Source organism: Oreochromis aureus, linkage group 10 (assembly GCF_013358895.1).
Source record: "Oreochromis aureus strain Israel breed Guangdong linkage group 10, ZZ_aureus, whole genome shotgun sequence".
In the NCBI taxonomy this organism is placed as follows: Eukaryota; Metazoa; Chordata; class Actinopteri; order Cichliformes; family Cichlidae; genus Oreochromis; species Oreochromis aureus.
The window spans coordinates 25,693,052-25,719,352 of NC_052951.1; the positions used below are offsets into that span (position 1 = coordinate 25,693,052).

The 26,301-nt window shown below is 41.7% G+C and overlaps 2 protein-coding genes across 4 annotated transcripts in view; one reads left to right on the forward strand and one right to left on the reverse strand.

The window, feature by feature from the left end:
- Positions 1–2,788: 2,788 nt before the first annotated feature.
- Positions 2,789–9,035, reverse strand: smg8 (SMG8 nonsense mediated mRNA decay factor). The gene is made up of 5 exons (XM_031738283.2): positions 8,352–9,035; positions 6,241–7,138; positions 5,952–6,097; positions 4,654–5,535; positions 2,789–3,873 (listed from the first exon to the last, which is right to left on the reverse strand). Exons 1-5 carry the CDS (start codon positions 8,973–8,975, stop codon positions 3,661–3,663), a joined length of 2,763 nt encoding a protein of 920 aa, XP_031594143.1. The 5' UTR covers positions 8,976–9,035; the 3' UTR covers positions 2,789–3,660.
- A 2,753-nt stretch (positions 9,036–11,788) lies between these two features.
- ppm1e (protein phosphatase, Mg2+/Mn2+ dependent, 1E) overlaps positions 11,789–26,301 on the forward strand; it is a 62,710-nt gene continuing 48,197 nt past the window's right edge. Inside the window, exons 1-2 of one of the 3 annotated variants that reach the window (XM_039618614.1) lie at positions 11,789–11,955; positions 12,039–12,280. In XM_039618614.1, coding sequence (XP_039474548.1) covers positions 12,096–12,280 — 185 coding nt within the window. In that variant the 5' untranslated portion in view covers positions 11,789–11,955; positions 12,039–12,095. Of the gene's footprint in view, positions 11,975–12,038; positions 12,281–26,301 lie in introns of all 3 variants that reach the window. The other 2 variants (XM_039618615.1, XM_039618613.1) reach the window with 2 other exon arrangements.

Here is a 26,301-nt window from a genome sequence, read left to right on the forward strand (position 1 = left end):
TGAGATGAGTTTAAAAGGTACTCTTAAAAGTAGCAAAAAAAATTTAAGAGTCACTTGAAATGTAAAAATCTGTTAATGTGTCAGTGAATGTAAAATTTAACTGAAGTGAAGTGTCAGATTTGAGTGTTCCCTCGAGTCTTTATGACCTTGAATCAGTGTCTTTGGCTTTGTTATTAACCTCCCTGTTAGTGTGCACATTCCTGAAGGTTATGTGTGTGAGCTAGATCGCCCATTAACTTCCTGGTTCTCTGTTATCCAAGAGAAAATCTGAGAATCAGAGTGTGTTAAAATGCAGATGGGATTCCCACACACAAAGAAAACTACTGTTTTTAACCTCTCATCTGCATGCACCTGCTTCTTTCTATCGCCAGAACAGTCAGAAACAAATGTAAAACTGTCTTTAAGAAGCTTTTTAACTGCTACTTCTGTGTCCACCAGACTACGGCATGATGCCCTAAAGGGCCATGAGATCATTTTCAGAGGTTGTGTGATGATTACTGGGAAAAGAAAAAAGAAAATTCTAAGTACTAATTAACAAACCTGTTTTTGTACTTTAGTCTGAGTGTCTGGGAGTGATTTAAGTTAAACCACTTGAAACATTTAAAAGGTATTCTGACAACTACCAACTCACAAACATATAAAATGTGTTAAAGGACACAAACTATGCACTGATTTTTGTGAACAATCAGAAGCCGAGTGGTCTGATTATACTAGTGTGCTGTCTCTGTATAAGCACATCGTGTTTTCTTTTTGTAAAATTGGAGCTGTGTCAGACAAATCTAATGGAAAAAAACATAGTTAAAGGTATAAAGAAACCTATACCGAAGAAAATTATGCATTTGACGTCCTAAATTCTTCTGTAAGATGAAGCACATAAATTGTGCAAGTCGCTTCTTTTAGGAGTGTGGGAACCTACAGTTCAGTGAAAATATGTCCAAAGAGTCCAGCTCCATCTAGTGGATGTAAAGTGTACTGCTATTCATGAAACCAAACACAACCTACCTGGAAAATTAAGCTTCTCTTCTAAAGATGTTAGTCTTAGTGCTATTCCTGACATGATCTATTATATCAGTAATGTGCAAAAGTCTCATTTCTTTATACTTTGCTTCCGTGGAGACAGACTTTCTCATCAATTTCATACTCTTTACTCCTTAAAAGCCATCTAGGAGTAATCTTTGAAGCTGTTTTCTGAACTGACTGGTTTCTGTCATATTTCAGACATGCTTATAAAACAAAATGAAGTATCAGAAGTTAGTGAGGGTGGTCTCTGCCAAATGTCATATTTATGAGGGAAAGTGTTAAAATGTTCCATATCTCGGCATGGCGTGCACTGTGTCCTTAAAGAATTTGAAGAAACTGGAAAAGTGGAGGACCAAAAAAAGAAGTGGCAAGCTTAAAATGTATGAGAACGGTGTCTGAAAGTCGTGTTCTTTTGAAACAGGAAAAAAAAATCCAACAAAGACCTCACACAGGACCTGAGAGATGCACCTGGCCCTTCGGCTGATCCATCACCTGTTCACTGAAGCCTCATCAGAAATGGTCTCAGTGGAAGGGTGGCTGTCAAGAAGCCATTCTTAAGAAAGGGAAACAGGGAAAGTCTGAGGTGTGCCAATTTACACAAGAGCTGGACTGAAAATCAGCAGCAACAGCTCTGATGGAGTGATGAATTCATTCATCCATCTATTCTCTTCCGCTTATCCTTATCAGCCTATCCCAGTTACAATAGGCCGAGAGGAAGGGTACACCCTGGACAGATAGCCAGCCTGTCGCAGGGCTGTGATGAATCCAACTATGAGTATAGTATATATATATATGGAGGTTTTCAGGAGAGAGGTACAACAGTGTTCCTTTGTGTGTTTTTATCTCTTTGTATGCTTTTACTACATAGCTGGTGGATCAAAATACACACAAAGGAACACTATCAGACATGGATTGACCTCCGCAGAGCTCAGACCACAGCACTACTGAAGCAGTTTGGGATCATTTTGACAGAGAAGCCAACAAAAGGCAGCCAATATGCAAAGAAGAGCTTTGAATGTCCTTCAAGAAGCCTGGAGAAGTATTCCTGAAGACTGCTTAAAGAAATTATAGGAAAGCCTCCCTAAGAAAGTTCAGGCTGTGTTGAAGAATAAATGTGATCATTACAAATACTAACTTTCAATCTAAGAATTTATACAGACTCTGTTTTACCTTATATAATGTAATTCCTTTAGAATGTTTTCACCTATTTTCCTGGTGAATCATAAAGAAGTGACAGGTGACTCAAGACGTTCTGTGAAGACAGCAAAAGAGGAAATTAATACTTCTCAAAGTGTAACTGAGTATTTTTTTGCACTTGCTTTCTTAACATCTACAACACTGAGGAAAAAAAAATCACCTCCAATAACATGAAACAGAATGTCTGAGTCGCTTTTATTTACACAGAAAAAACAAAAAACATCTTTCAGTTTGGTTCAAGTGTATTAAATCTTTGCTTGTGAGCAATAGGTGTGTTGTGATATCTTTACAAAGTGAAACAAAATAAACAAAAGTTCAGACGTACAGTGGACTCTAGTCTCTGCTCTAATGAGAGCTTCACCGATACCGACCTCCTTGATTTACAGCAGGGGTGCCCAATCCCAGTCCTCGAGAGCTACTGTCCTGCAGCTTTTAGATGCATCCCTACTCCAACACAGCTGAATCAAATAGTTGGATTACCAATTCGGCATGCCATCAAGTCTGGCAAAGGCCTGATAACGAGCCATTCATTTGATTCAGGTGTGCTGGAACAAGGACGCATCTAAAAGCTGCAGGGCAGTAGCTCTCGAGGACTGGGATTGGGCACCCCTGATTTACAGTCTCTCTTGGAAGGCGTTCATTGTGTTGGGCAGGTTTTTAGAAGTTTGACAAGTGATAGGAAAATTTACATCATTAGCTTGCCAGCGTGAATGTGCAGGGATGCTGGAAACAGCTGCTACAGGATCCATGCCCCCTCAAGTTAAGTTTGAAGGAAGTTTTTCCTGGTGCTATTATTGTGCCTAAGCTTCAGATGTAAAGATTAATGTCACTGCAACATTGATCTGTCTTCTGGGGAGCAAAAAAAAGTGAAAATAAGTTAATTTAAATCACTTCTCAAACTTTTTTCTAGCATGTCCTCGTGCACAAGCCAATAAAACGGTCGCATTTTGCAATTTTTATTTACTGATAAAAATATAAAATAATCCCAGTTTTAATTTAAAGGCTTTTTTTTCCTCTGCTTAAACATGCCTCACAGTCTGAGAACCAGTGGTCCAAATCTGTAGGTGTACAAAGCTGTTGTCACACATTCACTTGAGACAGATCAAATTATTTTTCACACTTGGGAAATAGCCCACTTCAAGCACATCTGAGGATTTGGTGAGGAAAGAGCTCGACCACACCAGCGTTTGCGTCTGCATTGCCAGAGGTAAATGCAACACAGTATTGCATGAATGGATTTGACACTAAACACGGTTTACAGAGCAGCTAATACAGTCTCACATACACCAGAGCATGTGTGCAAACGCTTATCTGTGGAGACCATCCAACGTAAAACATGTCAACAAAAAAGAAAATATTTGCAGTGACTGCAAATATACAGAATGTACAGAAACAACACTGGGAGGGTCTGCGAAGGTGGAGTCCTGAATAAAACCTTAAGGGTTATTGCGGTGGCGAGGTGGCAGTGGTGGCCTTCAGGATACCTCGCAGCACCTTGTAGTTGTTGAGGGGCTGGTTCTCTTTGGGGGGGTAACAGGGACTACGCTCTGTGGCGTAGGAATAGGGAAACCGCAGCACCCAAAGGCCATCAGGTGGCAACGATATTTCAGTCTGCTCTGGGTGGAAGATCGGACAGGGAGGAGGGCCTGGCTGTACCTGAAATCACAGCAGAGGACAAAAGACAAAGTTATTCAGTGCTGAACCTGAAAATTTTGCCACACTACTGAAAATCTAGGCTTCAAGATTGTCACTTTAACAGGTTACAGGTGGATTCTGGGGTAGTGGAGAGGCAGCAATGCAGAGATGGGAAATTTTGCTGCTTTTTTGGTCAAGAATGAAGCATGTAGTGACCAAGAGAGTAAAGTTGTTTCTTCACTTGAGTGTCTGGGCTTGGAGTAGAGCTGTGTCAAAGGAAACCAGCTGAGGTGGTTTAGGCATCTGGTTAGGAAGCCTCCTAACTGGGAGGAAACCCTGATGCAGACCCAGAACTTACTGAGATCTTGGCTGGGAAAGCCTAGGATCACTCTGAAGAAAGTGGAAAATATAGCTGAGGACGCCTGGAATGACCTGCTTGGCCTACTGCATCTGCCACCTGACCTCAGATAAGAGCAGGACGGATGGATCAGGCAATTTAGTGTATGATGCAGTGCAGCTTGAGTTGCCTTCATTAATAATCTGGCAGACATATATACATATATACACACACATATATATACATAGAATTAGCTGACTGACTGAAAACAGACAGAAAATGAATCCCCCTTTTTAAAGAGTTTTTGATTACATCACTGAAAAATCAGACGTGGTTGGAAAAAACAAACCTTTGCTATAGGAGCAAAAGCATCTGAGAAGTTAAACAGTAGATAAGAGACCATTAAATCATCATCAGGTGCACCCCTGTTTGGAGATGACTTGAAGCCTCCTCCTGCTGCTTACCTGTGGGTTGAGGGTAACCTCCAGTGGGGCGTCAGGCACTACAACAAAAAGGCGTGCCAACTGGGCGAAGTGGGGCTTCAAGCCACGGCCCTGGGAGGGAGATGGGATGTACAGCGGCATGTCGGTGTTTAGCACCCTGGTGGCAGGATCTTTAGCGCCCCCCGGCCCCAGCACCTTCACTACTTTATCAGGCCCGCAGCTGATGAAGCGTCTCCCCCTGCCGTCTTCATACTCGAACCCCACAAAGATGCGAGCCATGTCTTCCCTCCTGCGACTCCTACCGAGCCCACCGGTGCTGCCTCGCTTTCCCACGAGGGTCTTGTTGGGGGCTGGCCACGAGGACGTGCCTCCGTCCAAAGGCTCCATTAGTCCTGCATCTTCCTCCGATCGGGAGCGAATCACCAAGTCCCACGGCAAGAGGAATGAGGAGCCGGGGAGGAAACCTGGCTGCTCCAGGCCCGTGTGGCAGTTATATGACTTTGCTGGGCCAAGTTTCACCAGTGACCAGCTGGAGAATTTAGGGAGGAGACCTTTAGGGCAGCCAGAGTGCATCATTCCAGGAAGGTACTCCACAGTGGAGGGCTGCCGGTCAACAAGGCTCGGCCTCTTTTGCTGGACTTGTGTTTCGGCTCCGTCTCCGTCCCCGTAGGGCCCCAAGCTGTCTGTAGACTGGCCTAGACTGAGAGCCAGGCTAAGGCTGGTGTCTCCAGGCGTGTGGCTCTGGGCAGTGCTGGGCTCCTTCAGCCTCTCTGCGTCACCCGATCCTGAAGCCTCACAGGGGTTTCTCTGAGCCTGGTTTGCCGGGGCCGGGTCAGGAGTGCTGGGCTGGAACACTGGAAACTCAATCCTCTCCAGCTTCCCGCAGCATTTCTCCTCCAGCATCTACTCAGGAAAAAGACAGTTAACAAGCAAATACTTGTGGGTGATTACATGTTGTGTTTTAGATATACAATTTAAAGAAACAGTGTTTTTACAATGACATGAGAAAACTGAACAATGTGAAGGGATAATCTCGCAGAGATGAACCATACGTCTGACATAAATATGACATTTCTGTTCTTACTTCACTTTCGTGGCTCTTACAGCCATTTTTTAACCATTTTCAATAAGAAAATCTCTAAAAGCTCACAGTGTACTACCCGAGCTGATAATGGAGCCGTTATAAGCTACAGATTGAGATATTTCCCTCAAAATTTTGTGTCTGAGTATTTCACAGCTATATGTGGAAACACTGACAGAGCAGAGAGCCTGTGCCCCTCTGTGGTCCTCAGCAGGACCCATGTGGAGTAAATCCTGACCTGGTAGAAGTCGTAATTTCCTGCCTGGATGTCAAAAGGATCCTCACGGGGAGCTTGTTTCCGTCCACAGTTACAGGAGCTGGTGGAGCGCCCCCTACTGTTGTGATTCATGATTGGTGGGTTGTGATCCATGTCAGGCTTCTCTCCTGTGGAATTAAGTGTCAGATTTCTCACTTTTTTTTATTTTATTTTAGTGTTAGAGCTACAACAATTATGTGAAATACTCAATGAAAAAAGTGCACTAAAAGGGCCCTCCTCAAACTTGTGTCGAGGAAGATGATGCGCTCACCTGGCTGAGGCAGCAGGTGGAATTTGTGAACACAGTGCTGGTCAGTCAGACTTCGCTCCTCACACAGCTGGTGTCCGTTGCTCCAAAAGTTGTAGCAGTCCTCATGAAGCTGCAAAGCGTAGCGTTGGAAAGCCACGCCTCGAGCGTGCTGGCTGTACACCCGCAGAGCGTGAGCCAACTGGTTTTTATGGACCGTGGTGGTGTAGTTATGGGGGAGATTGGACTGGTAGGCGCTGTGAGCCAGAGGCAGAGCTTTTTGGCACCTGTTCTCAGAGAACTTTGTGTCAGCGTCGAGAAAACCCTCCAAAACCTTCACCTGGCTTTGCACTTTTGTGGCTAGCTCAGCCATTTCTTCGTCTGTGTTTTTGATGAGGACCTGGTGGAGTCTGGAGGCGACCTGGACCCATTTGGTGTAGGTCGGCAGCTCAAAGTGCGAAGGCTGCGGGTTGCGGCCGACGCTGTCATCGAAACCTTTTTTGGTGAGCACCAGGTCGACATGCTGCCAGAGGAATTCCTTCAAGCTGCAGTCCACCAGCTGACTGCCTATCGATATGCTGCCTGAGTCTCCGCTGCTGCTGGGGTGCCGAGCTGAATGCCGTATCTGCTGATAGCGCCTCGGCCCCGACACGGACACGGAGGAGTCTTGCTCAGACAACATGCAGTTGGACCGCAGCTGACCGAGCAATGCACCTAAGGGGTCCTCATCTAGTGCTGGGATCACGTACACAAACGCCTGGTTGGCGGGCACCGTGAACAAGCAGTTGCTACTCTGGTTGGTGAGAACTCGGCTTTTACGGAAGATGCGATAAATCTGGTCTTCCAAGGCGTGCTGAAGCCTCCGCCTGGGGGAGTGCTTCTTAGGTTTGTCAGGGTTTGACTCTGAGCCGTTTGCAGAAACCTTTAGAATAACAAACAAAGACGACATCATTTGTATTCATATGGCTGCCCTGAGTTCTTATAGCTCATCAGCTTGATGGTGTGATCGTTTATTAAAGAAAAATTTGACAGTTTCTGAAACATTTTTGCAAAATTTCCTATGGACAGTTAAACTGTCAGAATTTTACTCAAAGTCAAAATTCTGTGTTAAAAGACAAAACAAACAGTGCCATCAAAACATATTGACCTGATTTCCTGTTTTTTTTGCATGTTTGTCACACTTAAATGTTTCAGATCAAACAAATGGTTTTAGAATTGGTCATTAGATAACTCAAGTAAACACAAAATTCAGTTCTTAAATCATGATTTCAGTTATTAAGGGAAAAGTAATTGTCCCCCATGTTGAATCATGAATTACCTGCAATTACCCACATTTTCAGCCACACTCAGGCTGAATTGCTGCCTGACCAGAACCTGTCTGACAAAAAAATAAGCAGGCTAAAAAAAATCTCAAAAAGCAACATGTTATGCCACAATCTAAAGAAACAGCTGAGAAACAAAGTCATTGACAGCTATCAGTCTGAAAAGAGTTAAAAAGCCATTTTTAAGGCTTTGGGACTCCTGGGGGGACTTCCCAGGAGTGTTGAATCTACCAAAATGAATCCAAGAACACATCAATGAATCTTCCAGCAGGTCCCAAAAGAACCCAGAACAACAACTAAAGATCTGCAGGCCTCACTTACCTCAGTTAAGGTCAGAGTTAATGACTCAACAGTAAAAAAGAGCAAAGAGCAAAAATAGCATTCATGGAGGGGTTCAAATGAGAAAATCACTGCTGAACAATGAAAACAATTAAAGACTCACTGCCAGTTATCATAAACGCTTGATTGCAGTTCTTGCTGGCACATTAGTTACTAGGTTTAGGGAGCAATTCCTTTATCACACAAGGCCTCGGTAGGTTTGGATAACCTTTTTTCCCCTTATAAATGAAATCATCACTTTAAAACAGCATTTTGTGTTAACTCCGGTTATCTTTATCTAATGTTCATTTTTTGTTAATGATCTGAAGCATGTAAGTGTGACCAATACGCTAAAACCACCCCCAAAGAAATCAGGAAAGGGGAAAAGACTTTTTCACAGCACTGTAACTATATTAAGATATATATCAATATTTCAGATTTAATATAAAGTGCATATATAAATGAGAGCGAATAAGGACTTGTTAGAGAGCAGACCTTCAGAGTGACGTTCATCTGGAAGACGAAGAGGAGCCGTGGAGGGCAGGGCCGGCAGTTCAGCTTCCACTCTTTGGACACCGGGGAGTCTTTGATGGCAGCCCGGATCAGAGGCAGAACCTTCTGCCGCAGAGCGTCCAGAGCTCGGAAGAGCCGGTCGTAGGTCACGTCGAAGGTCTGGTTGGGGTGGACGAGCAACAGGACGTGACACACGGAGAACATGTAGAGCAGGTGGAGGCAGTGCTGCCGCTCCAGGCCCTTCCAGAAGTCGTGGGCGTCAGAGTGTCCGCTCCCGGTGTCCAGAGACAGGCAGGCCCGCAGCAGCTGTCGGCTGTCGCAGACGGAGGAGAGTAGGAGGTACAGCACCCGGTTCTCCTGGTTATAAAAAGCCTGGATGTGGCTGCTAGGCGTGCCGCCGTCCTCCGGTCCGCCGAACATCGAGAAAAGGTGCTTGTCCGCCAGTGTGTTGATCAGAGACTCCTTCAGCGCGCCGGGCTGCATGTTGCTTTTACCGAAAATACCGACCACACACAGCCCCTCTTCCCGGTAAGCAGCATCCTCCAGGAGGTCTGCTTGTAGTAGATCCCCCACACTGACGGGACGAGCCATGTTTGCTTCCTTCATGTTGAAAACCAGGGGGATGAAAACAACCCCGGACTCTTTTCCCCTATCATTTCCGGGTCCTTGTACTAAAATGTCCGAGTCAGTGCAGCATTAGCTTTAACGTTCCTCTTCCCAATTTAAACCACTGTTTGTGTCACAGAGTTATTAAATGAGGTTTTCATTTCATTTTATTTTATTTTATCAGTTCGGTTTCAGCTATTGTCCTAGGATGGGAGCATACCAGGAAGAAGACGATCCACTAAAAGGGAGCTGCTAAAGAAAGAAGAAGACAGTAGTTTAGGTTTTCTTTATCATCGTATGGGTGCTATTTGTAGGATCCTAAGACTTAAGAAGTTAAATAGAAAATAGACATCCCAGTCTTATTAAACATTCACCGCAAACCCTCCTAGTGCTGTTAGTGACCTAAAACTAAATTAAATATATATATATTTTCTGTATACTTTTATTTAATTTGAGTTAGTTTGATAATAACAGGATATGCTTTCAGTTGTTTTTGTTTCCTTTTTTTCTAATTTCTTTTTCGAATTAATTACCATTTTCCATTAACTAAACTGTTTTTGTTTTTTTTATTTTCATACTTGGTTTTAGTGTTATTCTAGTTTTAGTTAATTATAATAACCTTAACTGACATAAATATTAATTCAGATGTAAAAAAAAAAAAAAAAAAAATCAACAAATAAAAGTAAAGCTAAACCATACTGTCAAAATATAAACCATAGGAATGATGTGAGACTGAAATTTTAATTTGAAAAAAAACCCCAAAATTAAAAAAATTAAACTGCTAATTTTAAGTAGCTAACATAAAAAATCATTAAAGTTTTGTTCTAAGTTTTTTTCTTAAGTAAGTCTCATGTTTTAGCTCTGCTCTTGTTTTGCATTTAACTGTTAATATCTTTAATTGACAGTAGATGAGGTTTTTTCTTGTACTGAAATGTTGATGTTTTTTTGTTTACTTTGGATAGATTTGCTTTTAGTGTTATAAATGTTGATTGGATTTACTAAAATACACTTTCAGCTGAAATAAATGAAATAAAATATATGACTGATACTCGCTTCCTTTTTTCTCCTGACATATTCATTAATGTTCTGTTTTTTGTTCTACTCGAATTGATCAATTTTATATATATAGACATCTAGACAGCTGTGTAATTATCTGGATATACACTCATGGCCACTTTATTAAGCACACTCTGCAAGTATTGATTTGAACTTCCCTTTTGCCTTCAGAACTGCCTTAATTCTTCACGGCATGGATTCAACAAGGTGGAAGATGGCAGCCAACAAAAGTTGGGAACAATGTGATCACAAAGAAATGGACACAGTCACTCAGGCTGTGGCATTTAGTTGGTAATAAGGAGCCCAAAATGTGCCAAAAAATCCCCCATACATTCAGTGTGACAAACACCAACAACAATGTCATATTCAAAGTCACGTCAGCCACGTTTCTTCCCCGTTCTGATGCTCAGTTTGAACTTCAGCAGGTCTACATGTCTAAACAGTTTGAGTTGATTCCATGTGATTGGCTGATAAGAGATATTTGGATTAATAAGCAGTAGTTGAATAGGTGTACCTTTTTATTAATATTTATTATAACATGTGGAGCAAAACAAAAACATGACAGCTGATTTATAATGTGGGGTACATTATGTACAAAAATGATGTAAAGATGTGTGTGTTTGTGTTCTGTTTATGGCCGGGTGTGTTGTGACATTAAGGTTATACCTGCAACTTGTGATCATGTAAATCACTTCTGACATTTAAAACATTTATCCTAAGCTCTGTAAACTGCTATTCTCTCCATGGAAATGCACTCTGTAAGTTAATTAATCCAAAATGATCCCTGAGAGGGAAATCATCTGGGAATTCCAGACTTTAGCCAGATGTGTGCTCATGGGAAAAGGAAATAAAGTAAGTAGACAAGTATTAGTTATTTACGACTTGTGAATAAAACCCTTTGAGACAGTTTGTACAAATCCAGATAAAAAAAACGAAGTCATAACTCCTGTTTGAGGTATCAGTGTTCAGTAATATACATGCTCTTATCACTCCTGTTATTTTCTTTATCAAGTGGATATTTACAGTATATCGTTTCAGTCTCTAGCCAGGGCTAACACAGAAAGACAGACAACCAGTCACACTCACCTTCACACCTATTAGAACCACCAGTTAACTTAACCTCACTAACTGCATGTCTTTGGACTGTGGGAGAAAGCCGGAGTACCCGGAGAGAACCCACACAGACTCAAGAGAAAATCCAAACTCCACACAGACAGCCCCGGCCAGATGGTGGATCCAAACCCCAGGACATTCTTGCTGTGTGCGAATGACGACGCCATCGTGCTCTCCTCAAAATATATTCTTAATTCTCTAAATTAAAACATGGTCATAGTACTGTTCTCCAAAATACTGCAAGAATACTACAACTTAAGAAAAAGTTATATTTTAAAAAAGCACTAAAACTAACTCACAATAATAGTAATTTAAATGAAAACACATAAATACTACTACATTTAAATAGTATAATAAAGTTCTCTGTATAAGCTGTAATAAAATGTATAAGCTGTAATAAAGTGCATTTTATATCTATCTATATATAGTAAATCCATTCTGAGTGTGATATGTTAGTAGTACTTGTTGTACTCGAGTTAAATATCTGAATTCCTTCCTCCACTCGTGTTTACTTTAAACACCTATCACCTTCATCGTGATGGCATGTCTTCAGAAAGGTCTCGGGACGTCAGGAGGCAACGTTGCGTGCGCGCTCGCGACCCCGCTTTGGCGTCGTCTCTCTGACGTCACCGCCCTCTGATCATCCGAAATCCCTGATAACACGGCGCGCGCTCCCGCTCGGCTCTGAATGGGGGCTCAGTCCAGCTTGTGACAGCTCGTCCTGTAGTGTAACCGTAGACGCCACGGTCCGCTCATCCAGTCGGGTCCGCTGCTTTCAGACGCGCCGGTAGTCCACGGCCCTGCTCGTCCGGTAGTACACATTTATTCAGGTAGTATGGTACTGCACTGTCAGTCCAACTAGTTCGGTTAGTGTACTGACTCTTCTCTTCTTAGCCCGGCAAGTTAGTGTACTGACGGGCGGAGCTGTCTCTGTCTGTCCAGGAATGAGAAATGATGGCCGGCTCTGCAGCAGAGGAGAAAACCTTCCGACGGTTCTTGGAGCTCTTTATTCGGGAGATGAGGATGCCTCTGCAGGAGGGCGACCCGCTGCCGACGCGCCCCTTGTCGGACCTGGTGTCTGAGGACGAAGTGGAGGGGGAATGCCTCGACCTGTGTCTCCAGCACCTCTACAAATAGTTAAGTGTCCACTTTTTGTTCGTGGCATGCTGTCATTTCCGTGTCTCTGTGCAGTCAGATAATGTCAGTGGCCGTGCTTTTGAAATGTGGGTTTCTACTTTGTGGAGAGCTGCGCCAAGTGAGCGGAGCTGCGACCCCGACTGGGTCCAGAGCAGGATGAAGCGGGATGCCCGGAGCCTGCTGCCCTCCCGGGCGGCCAGCCGCCTGCTTCTGGGCATGCCAGGGTGTGCCAGCATCAAGTTTAGACAAGTGCCGTTACAGATGCGGAATTAAAGCTAAAGCAGAAGTTAAAAGACTCATCGCCTCGGAATGTGTTCGTGTTGTTCTGCGTGTTTAATTTGCGCACTTGCGCCTGTTTTGTGCCAGAAATTTACGCTAGCGGTGTCGGAGCTGTAGGTCCACAAAAGGTGAACCCCTGGTTTTGCGTAACAGCTCGACGTCATTGTGGTGTAGGAGGAGGAGGAAGCCATCGCCATCACTGCTGAGCGCATCTTCACGGGCTAAAAATAACCCACCGGTTACGTTATTAGCCTGAATCGTTACGCTCTAAAATCCAAGTCGCAGACTGAATGAATGGCCGCAGACTGAGATTACCACATTTATATCAGTGGCATTTAACAGATGTGTGCCGCTTACCTCAACCTCAATCCCATTCCGAAAGGAAAAGAAGCAAAGTGCAGATATGTTTATGAGTGGACTCTTCTCTAACATGCACGCTTTTAATTTAACAGCTGCTCAGTTAAATTAGTAATAATCCAGCTTCTGAGGAGGAACAAACTTGGCATGAACGGTAAAGCTGAGACAGAAATGTACGGCTGCCCTGAGCTCTGCTGCCTGGCCTGGTTTTTGAATCCAAAATAGGTGCAGAAACTGTGCTGGGAAGAAGAGGGTGGAAGGACTCATCTAGGGCACCGAGTGGCAAGGGGACTGCATGGTTGCATGTTGAAAATGACTGCACCGACCAGTCTGCATGCAGGCTCTTCCAGCTGTGGTTAAGATGAACTCACGCACAGCCCCGAGTGCTCACAGGTGCTTTCTGCAGAGCGTATTTAACCTGTTGCAGCAGCAGCCACATCCAGATCAGTGTCACCGCACATTCATGCTGTCTCTATCGCAATGTCCAGGTTGGTTTGGCTGGCGGATACAAGGTCACTGACCGTTCAGCACTTAACATCTAGCGCAGCTTGCCACTCCCTCCCTTTCTGTCTTCACATGCAGGTTAGCCCCAAAGGACAAAGAGTGGGAACAGTCTGAATAAACCTGTAGGTTTTTCTGTTGAACTCATGCTCTTTAGCAGCAGCTGCATCGGCTGGCGTGCCTGTGCCTGTTGGTTTTAAATATTCAAAGAGCAGGAGCTAACAAGTTATTAGCAGGTACGACACATAAGCACTGAGTGTAAAGGTTTCCAAACTGAGATGCACAATAGAGGAGGAATTAGCTACCACCCACTCTAAATTTATTGAGCTTTTATTTAATGTCTTCTTTATTTGAGAAACCTCTACAATATCCAAAGAAAGCATGAAAGATAGAAGTGCCTTTAACCTTAAATCAGTCTTTATAATGACCAACAGGGGGCGACTCATGTGGTTCCAAAAAGAAGTCCAGATTATAGAAGTCTATGGGAAAATGACTGTGGGCGTCTATGATTCATGACCTCAGTAAATGCCGTCCTGATGACTTCCTAGGCTCAATCACTAGTTTAAGGTCATAGATTAAAACATGAAGTCAATTTTGTAAAATATGGTTATTATTAGAGTTAGAAAGGAGGATCATCCAGGATAATAATCCAGCCAATGAGGATGCTGTGTCTTTGTTTTCCCTTCGGATTGATCCTTGCATCACATTTGGTTTCAAATATCAAGATGACGACAGTGAAAATACTAAGTTCGAGGCTTCATGATGCCACTTTTTTAACCGTTCATCTACATTCATCTTTTGCAATGTCACATCACACTTCCATCTATTCATGATACTATGATACCCACAGTGAATGCTAATCTAGTTAAAGCTGTAATGTTTAAAGATTGTCGCTCACGATCCAATCACAAACAACTGATTGGGACTGTTTTACAGATATGTATATATATATATATATATATATATATATACATGTATATATTTTTTTTTACCCACCGCTTTAACGCTTCACAGTAGCCGTGCCTGACCTTTCAGATGGGTCAGCAACCGATCAACCACAAGGTGGGCTTACAGAGTTTTGATTAGCCTTTAGAAAAACTGTGCAATTAATCAAATTTCAATCTCAGCAGCAGTTTTGCCTTCCACTTATTAATAAAACAAAACAGCCAAGGTAAATCGATTATTGGGCCACATGATCACTCCCCACAACGATCAGCTTCTCCTTTAGTTTTGTGTAGAACTTCAAAAGCGGCCAGAATTTTTGAATTTAGCAACATGTTTGAAAACTCAAAAAGTTGAACTTTTCTCAACATTAGAGTACACGTCTCAAGTCTCAAAACCTCTTGGTGTTGCCGGGTTAAGCTAAAGTCACAAAGGGGAACACAACCCAAGTTTACTCCAAGCTTGTTGCACACTTACCTTCGACAAGACGTTGAGGGAGCTTCACAACCTCAATCTCTGGGAAACCATTTAAATGCAATCACTCACCAACCATGGTTTTTTTGTGGTCACGGAGGTTGATGATCTATTTTTTCCTCTAGTGTGATTGAGGCCTTAAACATTCACTGCACTTCACACTGTGCTTCATGTACTTTATAAACCTGGATACGACAAAACATGTCGCCTGTATGATGATATCACCTACGGAGATGCACGTCTGCACTACCCTCCTTTCTGCATCGTGATAACACAGAGGGGGAATACACAGGGAGGAGACATCACACATTCTTTGTTAAAATTTCAGATTTACACTGCAGATATGCACGTTTCCTTTTGCTTGGCTGGTTAGTTGATCATAGCAGCAGTCGCACTGTGAGCAGTGTGTCAGCCTAAACTTGTGATATTGTCTGAATTTTGTCCCGGACCATCTTTGGTTGCAAACGCGATACAGCAGCCAACTTTGATCGTATGAGTGACCAAAGATATTTTCAGGATAATTTCAGCATGCTTATCTTTAGTCTTGGAAAGCCCCAAATCACACATCATATAGCCTCTTTTCACCCAGCTGCCCATATGGACACTGAAACAGGTTTCTGTGATGATTCCTCCAGTTCATACTGCACATTGAGAGTCTACTCACTAATGTGCTTCATACTTTAATCCAAAGATGTGTGACTTCGCTCTGACTCAGAAGTCTGAGCTGTCAGCTGGGTGAACGTGAGCCTCCACCCTCACCACCTGGTGCCAAACCACTCCGAGGAAGCAGAAAGGCCCGAAGCAGGAGTTTGAATCTGATGGGTTTCTATAGAAGTGACTGTTAGTTCGTACATTCTTGGTTGTATTCAACCGATTTCAGAGCTGACAGAGCTGCATATGAAAGTACAAATGTCTGATGTGATGAAATTGGACATTAGTTGATCTTTAACCCAACAGCTTGCTAGTAAAAAGTAGCACACCTAATTTTTCAGTGGACTAGTTACCAATTCAGGCACCTTGCTTAAGACAACCCTGGAAAATATCCCAAATTTAATCAAAACAGGTATTCCACATTGCCTCTTTATCTGTTTTTTTAACTTTGTAATCATTCTTTGATGATATAAATTAATTAAAATACCATCAATAATAATGCAAAATAATTGCTGCATACCAAGATTATTACATAAGATTGTGTTTTTATAACTAAAGCTAAACCAAAAAGTAAAAGTAGGTGTGAAAAAACATTTTAGCCAACTGCCACACAGCATGTTTGTTCATCTGTAATATATAAATGGTAATATAACAGTGAACTAGGACATTTGGAGAATGATATTAGTTTTAGATGCTGTTATTGCTCGAACTTCGTTTTACTACAGCCCTCGGAAACTTCACGTCCTCTGAAGCAGGTGTGAAGGTGAAACAAGGCAGAAGCATGGCTGCAGGATGTGGGTGTTTTATATGTACTGTAGTAATATTTTTGCGCAGCTCTGTGTGATTCATCATGTGAGAGTTACTGCTGATCGGATTCGAGTGAAAAGCTAAAGTTGTGGCAGTCGTTTTAAAAATAAGAGTCCGTCCAATCTGGATGTGTGAAGCATCCATTAGCCAAGCCTACCAAAATAACTGCAGCTCAATGCACAGGCTTACTTTGTAAAATATCCCACTGTCTCTGTTTTCTGGCAGAAGCACTTTGTTGTACATTTGGCTTGTTAGAGGCGATGAATCACTCATTGGCCACTCTCCATGTAACACTATATTTTCAAGGGAGACAGATTTGAGGAGCTACTGTATGAAGGTCAAACAGGGCCATTTATTTCTCCCATCTTATATACACAAGGCAAAATGTTGGAGACGTTAAATTATTAATTAATATATACTACTTAAAGAAAAGTCAGTTGGTTCTAAAAAAACACGAGGACTCGTCTTCTGGGAAACATGAATATTCCAGATCGGCTCTCCAAGATAAACAAAAGCATCAGTCATTTCAGCCAGCGGAGCAAAACTATATGTTTAGAAGCCATGACGCTGGTCAGTTGGGAGCAGAAGTGGGAGTAATTTACTGCAGAGCCATAAATTTTACTAACAGTTGGACGTGTGAAGCAGCCCGGGTTGATGGATGGGTCAATAAAACATTTAACTGTAGAGACGACCTTTCATTTACTGTTTCAGATTCACGCTCTGCTCGGGTTTGCTTCAATAAAATCCACAATTTTCCCCCCAAACCTCAATGAACTTATTATTATAACTAGTTAGACTTAGCAGAGTAGCTATTTAAACCCCAATGTTTCACTACATTTTAAAATAACTGTGCATTGAATGGGTTGAATCAGTGAATGACTGGATGAATCTGATTTTCGGCTCAGTTTTTGGAATTTAGGTAAGTTTCATGTTGCTGTTCTGGATCCTCTTACTGCTCACGTTGTGCTGCGTCGAGCTGCTGCAGCTGTTTTCAGAGAAAAGCTCTTAAACTCGTTCTGTCCAGACCATTTGGCTATATTTACAAGTAAAATAATCAGTCAGGGGGAAAGTTAGAAACAACAGTATCCGTCTCACTGTTTTTCTCACATGCAGTGGCGAGTGGGTGCTCACTCTCAGAAGTTGTGCCTCAAGGAGAGTTCTTGCAAGAGAGCACGGCCTCTGAGCAAACCAACAAAAACAAGCTGTATATCAGAGATGGTAGAAAACTAGGAAAATACGCATAGATACACATCAAACCATACTATTGCTGGGCCAACAAAAAGCCAAATATGATAAATATTGAAAATAAAATGAGCAGCATGCACGCTGCAGGGCTCCAGTTTGACTGTTTTATCGCACCAGCGATGTGCTTGAAGACAGTAGCAGTAGTGGACAGAGACAGTATAAAAGATGGACATAGCTACTGTGACCTCACTCCAATCGGTTTCTGAAGTCCCGTTTTGAAGCCTAGAGATGAGCGTTTTGGTGAAACGTCACAGTTTTCATGATGTAGTATTTATTAAAACTAAAGCCCTGCAGTGTGTGAGCCTGAGCAGAGCATTTTCTCCAGCATCATCTCCATTGTTATCTTAATTTTTGACCATATTGGGACAATAATTGACAGAACAAACATCATCTTGTATTGAATAAGACTTAAAACTAATGACTGAGACTAGGAGCTCATAGATCAACAGAGCTAAAGGGTCGGTTTCCTGTAGATTTCCATACAACCGTTTACAGCCAGAGAAGTTTCCACCTGAAGGGAAAGAGTTCAGGTTAAAGCCTCACTTTTCAGTCCCAGAAGTAGGTTCATCCTTTTTATATCGGGAATTAACACAAAAACTGTCTAATCTTTCATCAGATCAAAATAGACAGAACGAGTTATGAGATGGTTGAAACCAAAATTATAGCAAAAAAGAGAGTGAATCACATTTGCAAAGGGATCAGAAAAACTCACAGCTCAAACTAAAAAGCGGATGATGTGTCAGTGTTGTTTCCTCAACTTGTTTAAAATCTGTTATTTTACTTGAATCCAACCAGGAAAGTTCATCACTTTAGCAGCTGATCTTGCAGATTTAAGTGGCGTCTGGTTTAAAGTGTTTTAACATGTAAAATGAGCTCCCTCAGTATTAGGCTGGAGGCAGTCCTGCAGGTACAGGAGTAACAGGCAACACAGATCACGTATCACCTCCAATTCAGACCCGATACACGATCTAATGTATCACTTAAGCGTCCATTAACATTGGCTGCAAGCTCTTAAAGCTGGGCTCTTTGTGCATTAAGGCTGCGAGTGGAAATGCAGAAGTATTAGCCGTGTGTATTATTTGTTTTTTTTACATCATTTACAGCACTTATCATTGTAGCAACCCAGGTATCCTCTTGCTTAGAGTAACAATGGTCAGTCTGAGTACAGCAGGCAGGAACAGCAGCAGATTAATCATGTTTCAATCAAGCGTCTTTGTATGTGAAGTTTGATAACAGTGCTTCAGACAACAACACGGCCAATCAGTATGCCTGGTTCACTCTCACTGTATTATTTAGCTCCTTAGTTTTACTTGTTTGAGTTGGCATGTCCTTAATGTCTGGTTGTCTGAGGACAGTGTGTTCAGATCAGTGGGAAGGACATTTTTATAGCAGAATGTGGAGCCGAGTTTTATAGTTTACTTTGCAAAATAAATAAATAAACATTAACTATAACATAAAATCCCTTTTCAGTTTAACACAGGGTCTTGGTCTTTTGCTTTTATAGGGATGCAGTAAAAGAATTAAATGAGCGTAAAGGGACGCAGGGAAGGAAAGCTGAAAACAGCTTCCTGCTCTGGCTGTTTGGAATAATGGGTAGAACCGGAAAAACAATTTTTCTGACCCTGAGTTCCTCTTTTACATTTCCATGGGGTTATCCCCAGTGCTGACCAAATAAACAGCCAAAATTAGCTGTGTTAATATATGTAGCACCTATCTTTCCTCTTAAATGAGGTCAATGGGTTTTACTGTGCTGTGATATAATTTGGGCTCTCTTGAATATTGTTTTTTTTGTATGTCATGTATGTTTTTTTTATGTATGTCATGGTATGTATGTGATAATCATCACCTTATGGTTTAAACTGGGTTTGTGTCAATGGACAACGTCCTCACGGGGTCGAGGTGATGGGCGATTTGCTCATTTCCCTGTTAACTCATCAGTTTAACATTATTATAATAATTGGACTGATAACAAGTTGAGTCTGCCTCGCTGTAGTTTCATGTAGGCATCTCCAGATATGACTAATGCTTGTAGATCTCGAGATCTAAAGTGAAAAAAGTAAAGAGCAAGGGAGATGTTATAAGTTGATACCATTTAAGATGCTCAGCTGATATCCGTCCACTTATCACGGCAGGTTAAATCATGCAAAGAACAGGTAACCGTGCAAAGATGTCTCTCATCTCTCTAATTTACATAGACGTTTTCTAGTCTTAGTGACTACTCAAAGCAATTTAGACTACATCTAGCTATACGGTCATACAGCACTTTATTCTCTACACTTTAAGCTCTTTATCTTCCTCACATTCACAGCCCCATTAGAATCCTGAGATAACCTGGGAGGAAGCCACGCAGGCACGTGGAGAACATGCAAACTCCTCAAACCGGGAACCTTCTTACTGTGAGGCGACAGTGTTAGCTCACGTATGTGCTGCTGAGAGAGAGCAGTGTTGTCTTTTTTGTGTTCGGGGCACACATTATGAAGGGTTGGAAGCACTGCCTTAGGCAGAGTCCAGTTTGAGTGATCATCTGGTAAAAATGGTAAATGGCCTGTATTTGTATAGCGCTTTACTTAGTCCCAAAGCGCTTTACACTACATTCAGTCATCCACCCACATTGGTGATGGCAAGCTACATTGTAGCCACAGCTGCCCTGGGGCGCACTGACAGAGGCGCGGCTGGCAGACACTGGCGCTACCGGGCCCTCTGACCACCACCAGTAGGTAACGGGTGAAGTGTCTTGCCCAAGGACACAACGACTGAGACTGTCCGAGCCGGGGCTTGAACCAGCAACCTTCCGATTACGAGACGAACAGCCAACTCTTGAACCACGATCGCTACGAGGGAAAAACACGTAGTCCCCATTTGGTTTGTGAGTGAATTTTTTTGAGGTTGCTGTCAAAAGCTAAAGATTGTGCTGCATCAAAGACCTCCATGTGATTTGTTTGACTGAATTCTCTTTACTTGAAAACCAGAAATAGAGGACATTTGCCTTCAAAGTAAAAGTTCCGCCTTAACATATTCAAATAGGCGTGACTTATTTTGTAGGCGATTTCCATTCGAGTCGCACTTTTCAGAGTTTCAGTACTGCTTGGAGAATAACTAGTGGGTGGTTGTACACAAATCGGTGACTTTAGCAACCTGCTAGTGACCAAAATGATTGCAAGGAGGTCTTTCAAACAATTTTACCTCCAGCAGCTCGTGACCATTGGTGACCAGTCTCTAGGCCTGAGGTAGCATGGTTACCTGTGCTTTCCCTGACCATGACCCTTTGGAACAGGTCACCCGAAACTAGTTTAAGTAAAATTTATGAGCAAAGCACTGTAAAACAGTTAAAATTGTAACTCTGGCACATTTATTGTCAGTTTGGGGTTTGTTGGGGTTTTTTTTAATCTTTTTGCTCTTTTGCTGTTCTCCACTAACTTCAGAATTAAACATTTTTATGTATTCCTCTTTGGCTTTTTAGCCTTAATTTTGATAGGACAATGGGTAGAGGAATCAAGAAAGCTGGGAGAAAGACACGTAGTAAAAGGCCTTGGGGCGGATTTGAACTTCTTATGGTGCATGCACGCCTCTTATTTTTCTCTGCAATGCAAAAGAAATCTCCTTTCCCAGATGGAAGTTGTTTATATACCTCACTGCCTGGATAATTTTAATGCACGGTAACAGGAGGCTCTGCTGTGGCTGTTAGAACTGACTGATCATGTAACTGAACTGTAATGTAATGAAGATATTTACAGAGAATACGTGCTGAGTGTGGAGTTTGGCTGATACCTGATCGGTCTGAGCATTGAGGCTGAGAGACGCTAAAAAGCTCTGCAGGGTTATTGACAAAAAATTTTAGGATATGAATCTGTCAAGCCATCGAAACAGTAATGAGGTTAAATCCTCAGATGGATTTGATATGAAATAAAACAGTGGGTATTTGCTGAATCTAGATTTGTACCTGCAGACACGTGGGCTTCGGACGCTAATGGAGGAGAAGCTGCCGCAGTTGAAGCAGACTAATGGTATGAGTGTTTATATTTGTGGTGGCCAGCATCCTACATGGATGTCTCTACAGTAGCTCTGCTGTGAGTGTAATGATAGTCGGAGGCAGCAGCTCTGGTGATTCATCCCAACGTGTCATTAGTTTGTCTCTGGGTTGAACAGCTAATAATAGACTTGTGCAAAAAGAGAGAGATCCCCTCTGCGTGTGAATGTGTGCGTTAATAGGGGGTGGGTGAAGCACTTGGTGTGCTAGAACGTGATTGGAGGTGTGGACAGAGCTTGTGTGTGTGTGTGTGTGTGTGTGCGTGTGTGCGTGTGTGTGTGTTAATCCATTTTCCTCCAGGCAGCTGGGAGTCACATCTGAAAAGAAGAGGTTGCGGTTTACTCTCTCTAAACACAGTTTGATTTGAAATGTATGTGGATGGCTTTATGCTGGTGCGTACCCCCATCAGCCACAACATTAAAACCACTGACAGGTAAAGTGGATGACTTCATCTCATTACAATGCATTATTCTTCTGAGACATTCATGCGTGTGTTACTTTGAGATGTACCATCCACCCACACACCAACACTAACAATTCAGACCCAGAATTCAACTCCATCCCAGGTCATTCTGTTCATGGAAACCAGCATAGTGCTAAATCTTGTAAGCAAACCCTGAGTGTTTATGGGGGGCTTTCACAATATGTGATTTTTGTGGATAACTGATAAATTTGTTGAAATATCTACAGATATTTGCAGCGGGAAACAAACACACACAAACACACTGGGTAATGTTTGTAAAGTTGCTTTTTTAAACTACTCTTGTCCAGAAATGTGTCCAAAATATAATTTGGAAGCTGTAATTTAGTATTCAGTATCTTTATATAAGTAGACATACTAAGCAAAAATAATCAGCCGCTGATGTTTACTTCATTTCTATCAGACAGCAGTAAAAAAACCCTGATGTGCTGCACTATTATTAAACGCGAGGCTGTGGTTAACTAAGGAAAATCCTGCACACTATCTGCTTAAATAGAATTACACACAGATATAAGTATCAAGTATCATTTAGCTTGGAGCGGGTGGAGCTGCTGACAGAGCCTAAAGCTGGTGATAATTATTCAACTAAATATATTGAAATAAGCCAGCAGAGTTTCCCCACGCATATAATTTACTTGGGCGGGTCACCCAAGCATTTTAAACATACCCTATTCAAGTATATTTCAGCTCTGTAAAGCCTGAACCATGAAATAATTCTCAGAAAATTCAAATTTTTTGAAACAGGAATGGTTATTGATTTTTTTCTAGTTACAGCATTTTTGTGCATTTTATTGTTCACAATAGCACTGTATGTGTTTACATCAGGTTTTTAAAGGCAAAAAAAAAATCACACTGATGATGTAGAGGTATCAAAAACTCATGTATCATATATGATAAACTTAGTTTTACAGGGTTAGGATACATTTTTATCCTTTTATCTTCCAAAACCAGTACAGGTAAATGGTAAATTGTACTGGTTCTTATATAGCACTTTTCTACTTCTATTACTTTCATACACACTTTTTTTATGAAAGGGTATTACTCAAAATTACCACTGTAAAAAATGAACAGGTAGAAGCAGAGTCTACATCACTTGGTCACCACCTTTGTTACCAGCTGAAGACCAGGCTCTGGCTGCTGGGCTGGGGTCAGCAGACATTTGGCTGTATCATCCCTCGAGGTTCTTGGCTCTGCGTTGACTGTCCAGTACGAAAAGGACACGTTTTGATACTTTTCTTGGCCTGCTGTTAAGATAACTGAAGAACTTCATAATTACCATAATGTCGTCATTATAACTTTAATGTATTTACTGAATGCAATCATTTTGGATTCCATCTATTGGTGATTGCCTTTTTCTGCTCTGGGATCTGGAGGGCTACTCTGAGGACCTGAATACAGGTAGCTATCTTCAGTCTGCAGAAGAAGTGGCTGGAGAGGCATCTGATTATTGCTCAGATGTCATGAAGTGTGTATGATGGATCAGTGCTCAGGGGCCAATGATGTGGCTTGTATCTCCCTATGAGAGCATAGGGTCCAAACAGCTGACCAGTTGAAACTAGGATCCTAAATAAATGCAGATTGTCAACTGAAGACTAAAAGGCAGTTTCTCTGCACAACGCTCCAGGTGAGCTGTCTCCCTGCTGATCTCTTGCTTTCTTGTTACTACATGTAGCACAGTTAAGCAACCATACATTTCCAGTGAAGAGATTATTTTGTTTTTAGAGCAAATGAAATGATCTGTTTGCACCTGATTGTTTTCATGTGTATTTGCACACATTTGATCCTTTGAAGGAATTCCCTCAAACTGAATCCTTGCTAGATTACAATACTTAAAATTATAAACTTGTTATCACCCATGAACTGTTAAGTACTGTCCTCTGTCTAATAACCATCTAAAACTAAAATAAATGTAAATCTGGCCTCATCGGGCACAATTTAGCTTTTCCAGAATAAAGAAAGTGGGCAGCAGTCATCACTGTCTGTTTGTGCTGAATGTTGATGAATTGATGATGACTTGAAGAGCAGGAAGAGGGGGAGTTAAATAACCCCTTCACACAAACACACACACACACACACACAGCTGATAGATAGTAATTGAGGGGAAAGCCTTTCTAGACCTCATTAAACAGAAACGTCTCCCACAGCTGTAAAGAACCAGGGGGCAGGATCCGGCTTCCTCCTGCACACAAGCACACACACTGTTATAGAAGAGTGGGCGGTGAGAGAGGAGCTGCCGTTGACGGCTTTATTAAAGGATAAACCACAACGTGTGACGACCGTCTGACAGAGCCGCTGTGCACATGTACTCTATGACTCCATGACGAGCGTCTGATAGCCACAAATCACCTGCCTCACATCACAGACAGTTCTCTTCTTTCCTAACCTTTATTTAGCACTAACCTTTACAGTTTAGGACTGCCTGCGCCTCAGTTATTATATAACGCCACAATATGTTTGGCGTAAATGCGTCAGAGTATAATGTCAAAGCCAAAGTTTGACTTCACATGGATTTCACTGCAATGATTCCTGTTTTATTGACAACAGAACTTGTCTTCTTCTTAAAGTTTTACAGTAGATGTAGCCTACTGGTCCAAAACCAGGGCTTTGTAGATGCCTTGTAGTGGTTCAGGCCTACTATACTGGGAATTTCAAAAAAAAAATTTGATGTTTTTTTAATCAATGTATTAATCAAGATGATATTTATCTAATTAACTGGTACTGAGAAGAAACATTATCTGTGTTTCTTGAGGACTTACGGTCTAATTTTGTTTGTATCAGTAAATGATTTAGTCAGATAGCTGTTTGAGATGTTTTTCATGTCCAATAAAAGGAAAGCCATTAAACATCCAACCATTTTCTGCTGCTTGTGCAGTGGCATCAAGCCAGTGAATTCCCCACAACGCTTAATTAAGACAAATAGGTGTTTCTGGACCACTATAACAACTGTAGGAGGAAGAATACCCTTATTTTGTGCATCTGCTGGTGTTGAAGTCCCAGAAATGCCGTTCCCTGAATGGCCAAAATGGTTGACAACAGTGTTGGGGTGAATTTTAAATTACCTTCCTTGTATTGTATTGAGGCTTTTTCATTATACCCCGAAGGTATCGCCTCAGCTCATTCAATGACCTAAACTGGACCTCTCAATGTGGTTGTGGCCCCTTTAGGAGTCTTTGTAACACAATTATGTAACAATAAGGATTTGTCAGGATTTCTTTGTGTACTTTCTGTCTAAGTAGTCCGCTTTCTAGTTCAGGTGAGTGCAATTAAAGCATTAGCACAGTAGCAACTGGGGACAGTTGTAGTTCTTAATACCTACGTTAGGGAAGGTAGTTTTCCAGGACAAGATGACTGTTTAGTGACGTGATTGTTTGCCTAGTTATGGTTAGTTGCCATAGTTGGCTGTGCGAATGCAAACCTCATAGGTTTCCTATACAAATCCTGTAAAGTTTAAAGTTGACAGCATTCAAAGTCCTCGGTGCCAAACGCCCTCATACTCAAGTTTTTGCTTTTTGTTTGCTCACTTCGCTCAAGACACTCTATTTTGAATAGTTCAACTTCTTTTCTTTCTTGTCTTCTTTCTTTAATCAACCAAAATGAAGAAGGGTCCAAAATGGCGATAGGGCTGCGGACACTGACGCTCAAAGTATATAGTTTTCTGGTGGTAGGTCAGGAATCAAGGTTATTATAGGTAGCTACAATTAAACTAAAAAGTAAAACTTGATGTGAAAAATCATTTTGTGAACTTTGATAACTGAAATAAAAAAATATAGAGGAATTTTTAGTATTTGTGAGTTTGGTATAAATCTTATTTCAACTTGTCTGATGAGGTCTTGATGGATGCATTTATTGAGACTTTGGCTGTCTACAAGGCTCTGGGTCATGATACCTCCACTTATTTTCCTAAATCTTGCCTCTGACATATGCTGCCCATTTAATGATAATAATTTAAAATGACTAAAACTAACACTAAGAGAAACAAAACTTAAACCGGTTCTGGAAACAAACTGAAGTCAAACTAAACATAAAAGCAAAAAGTCAAACAAAACGAAAATGAGAAAATACAAAACTATAATAACTCAGTGAGGAAATTAGTAACTTTTAACATCTTTACAAGAGAAAGAGCAGAAAAAGGTCACGCGGGAGATTGCAAATGTCCCAAACTTTAGATCTTGGTGTGAAAGTCATGCTCATCATTAAGATGTGAAGCATCAGGTTTACTCCAGTTACCAAAAATTAGTAATATTTTAACAGATACC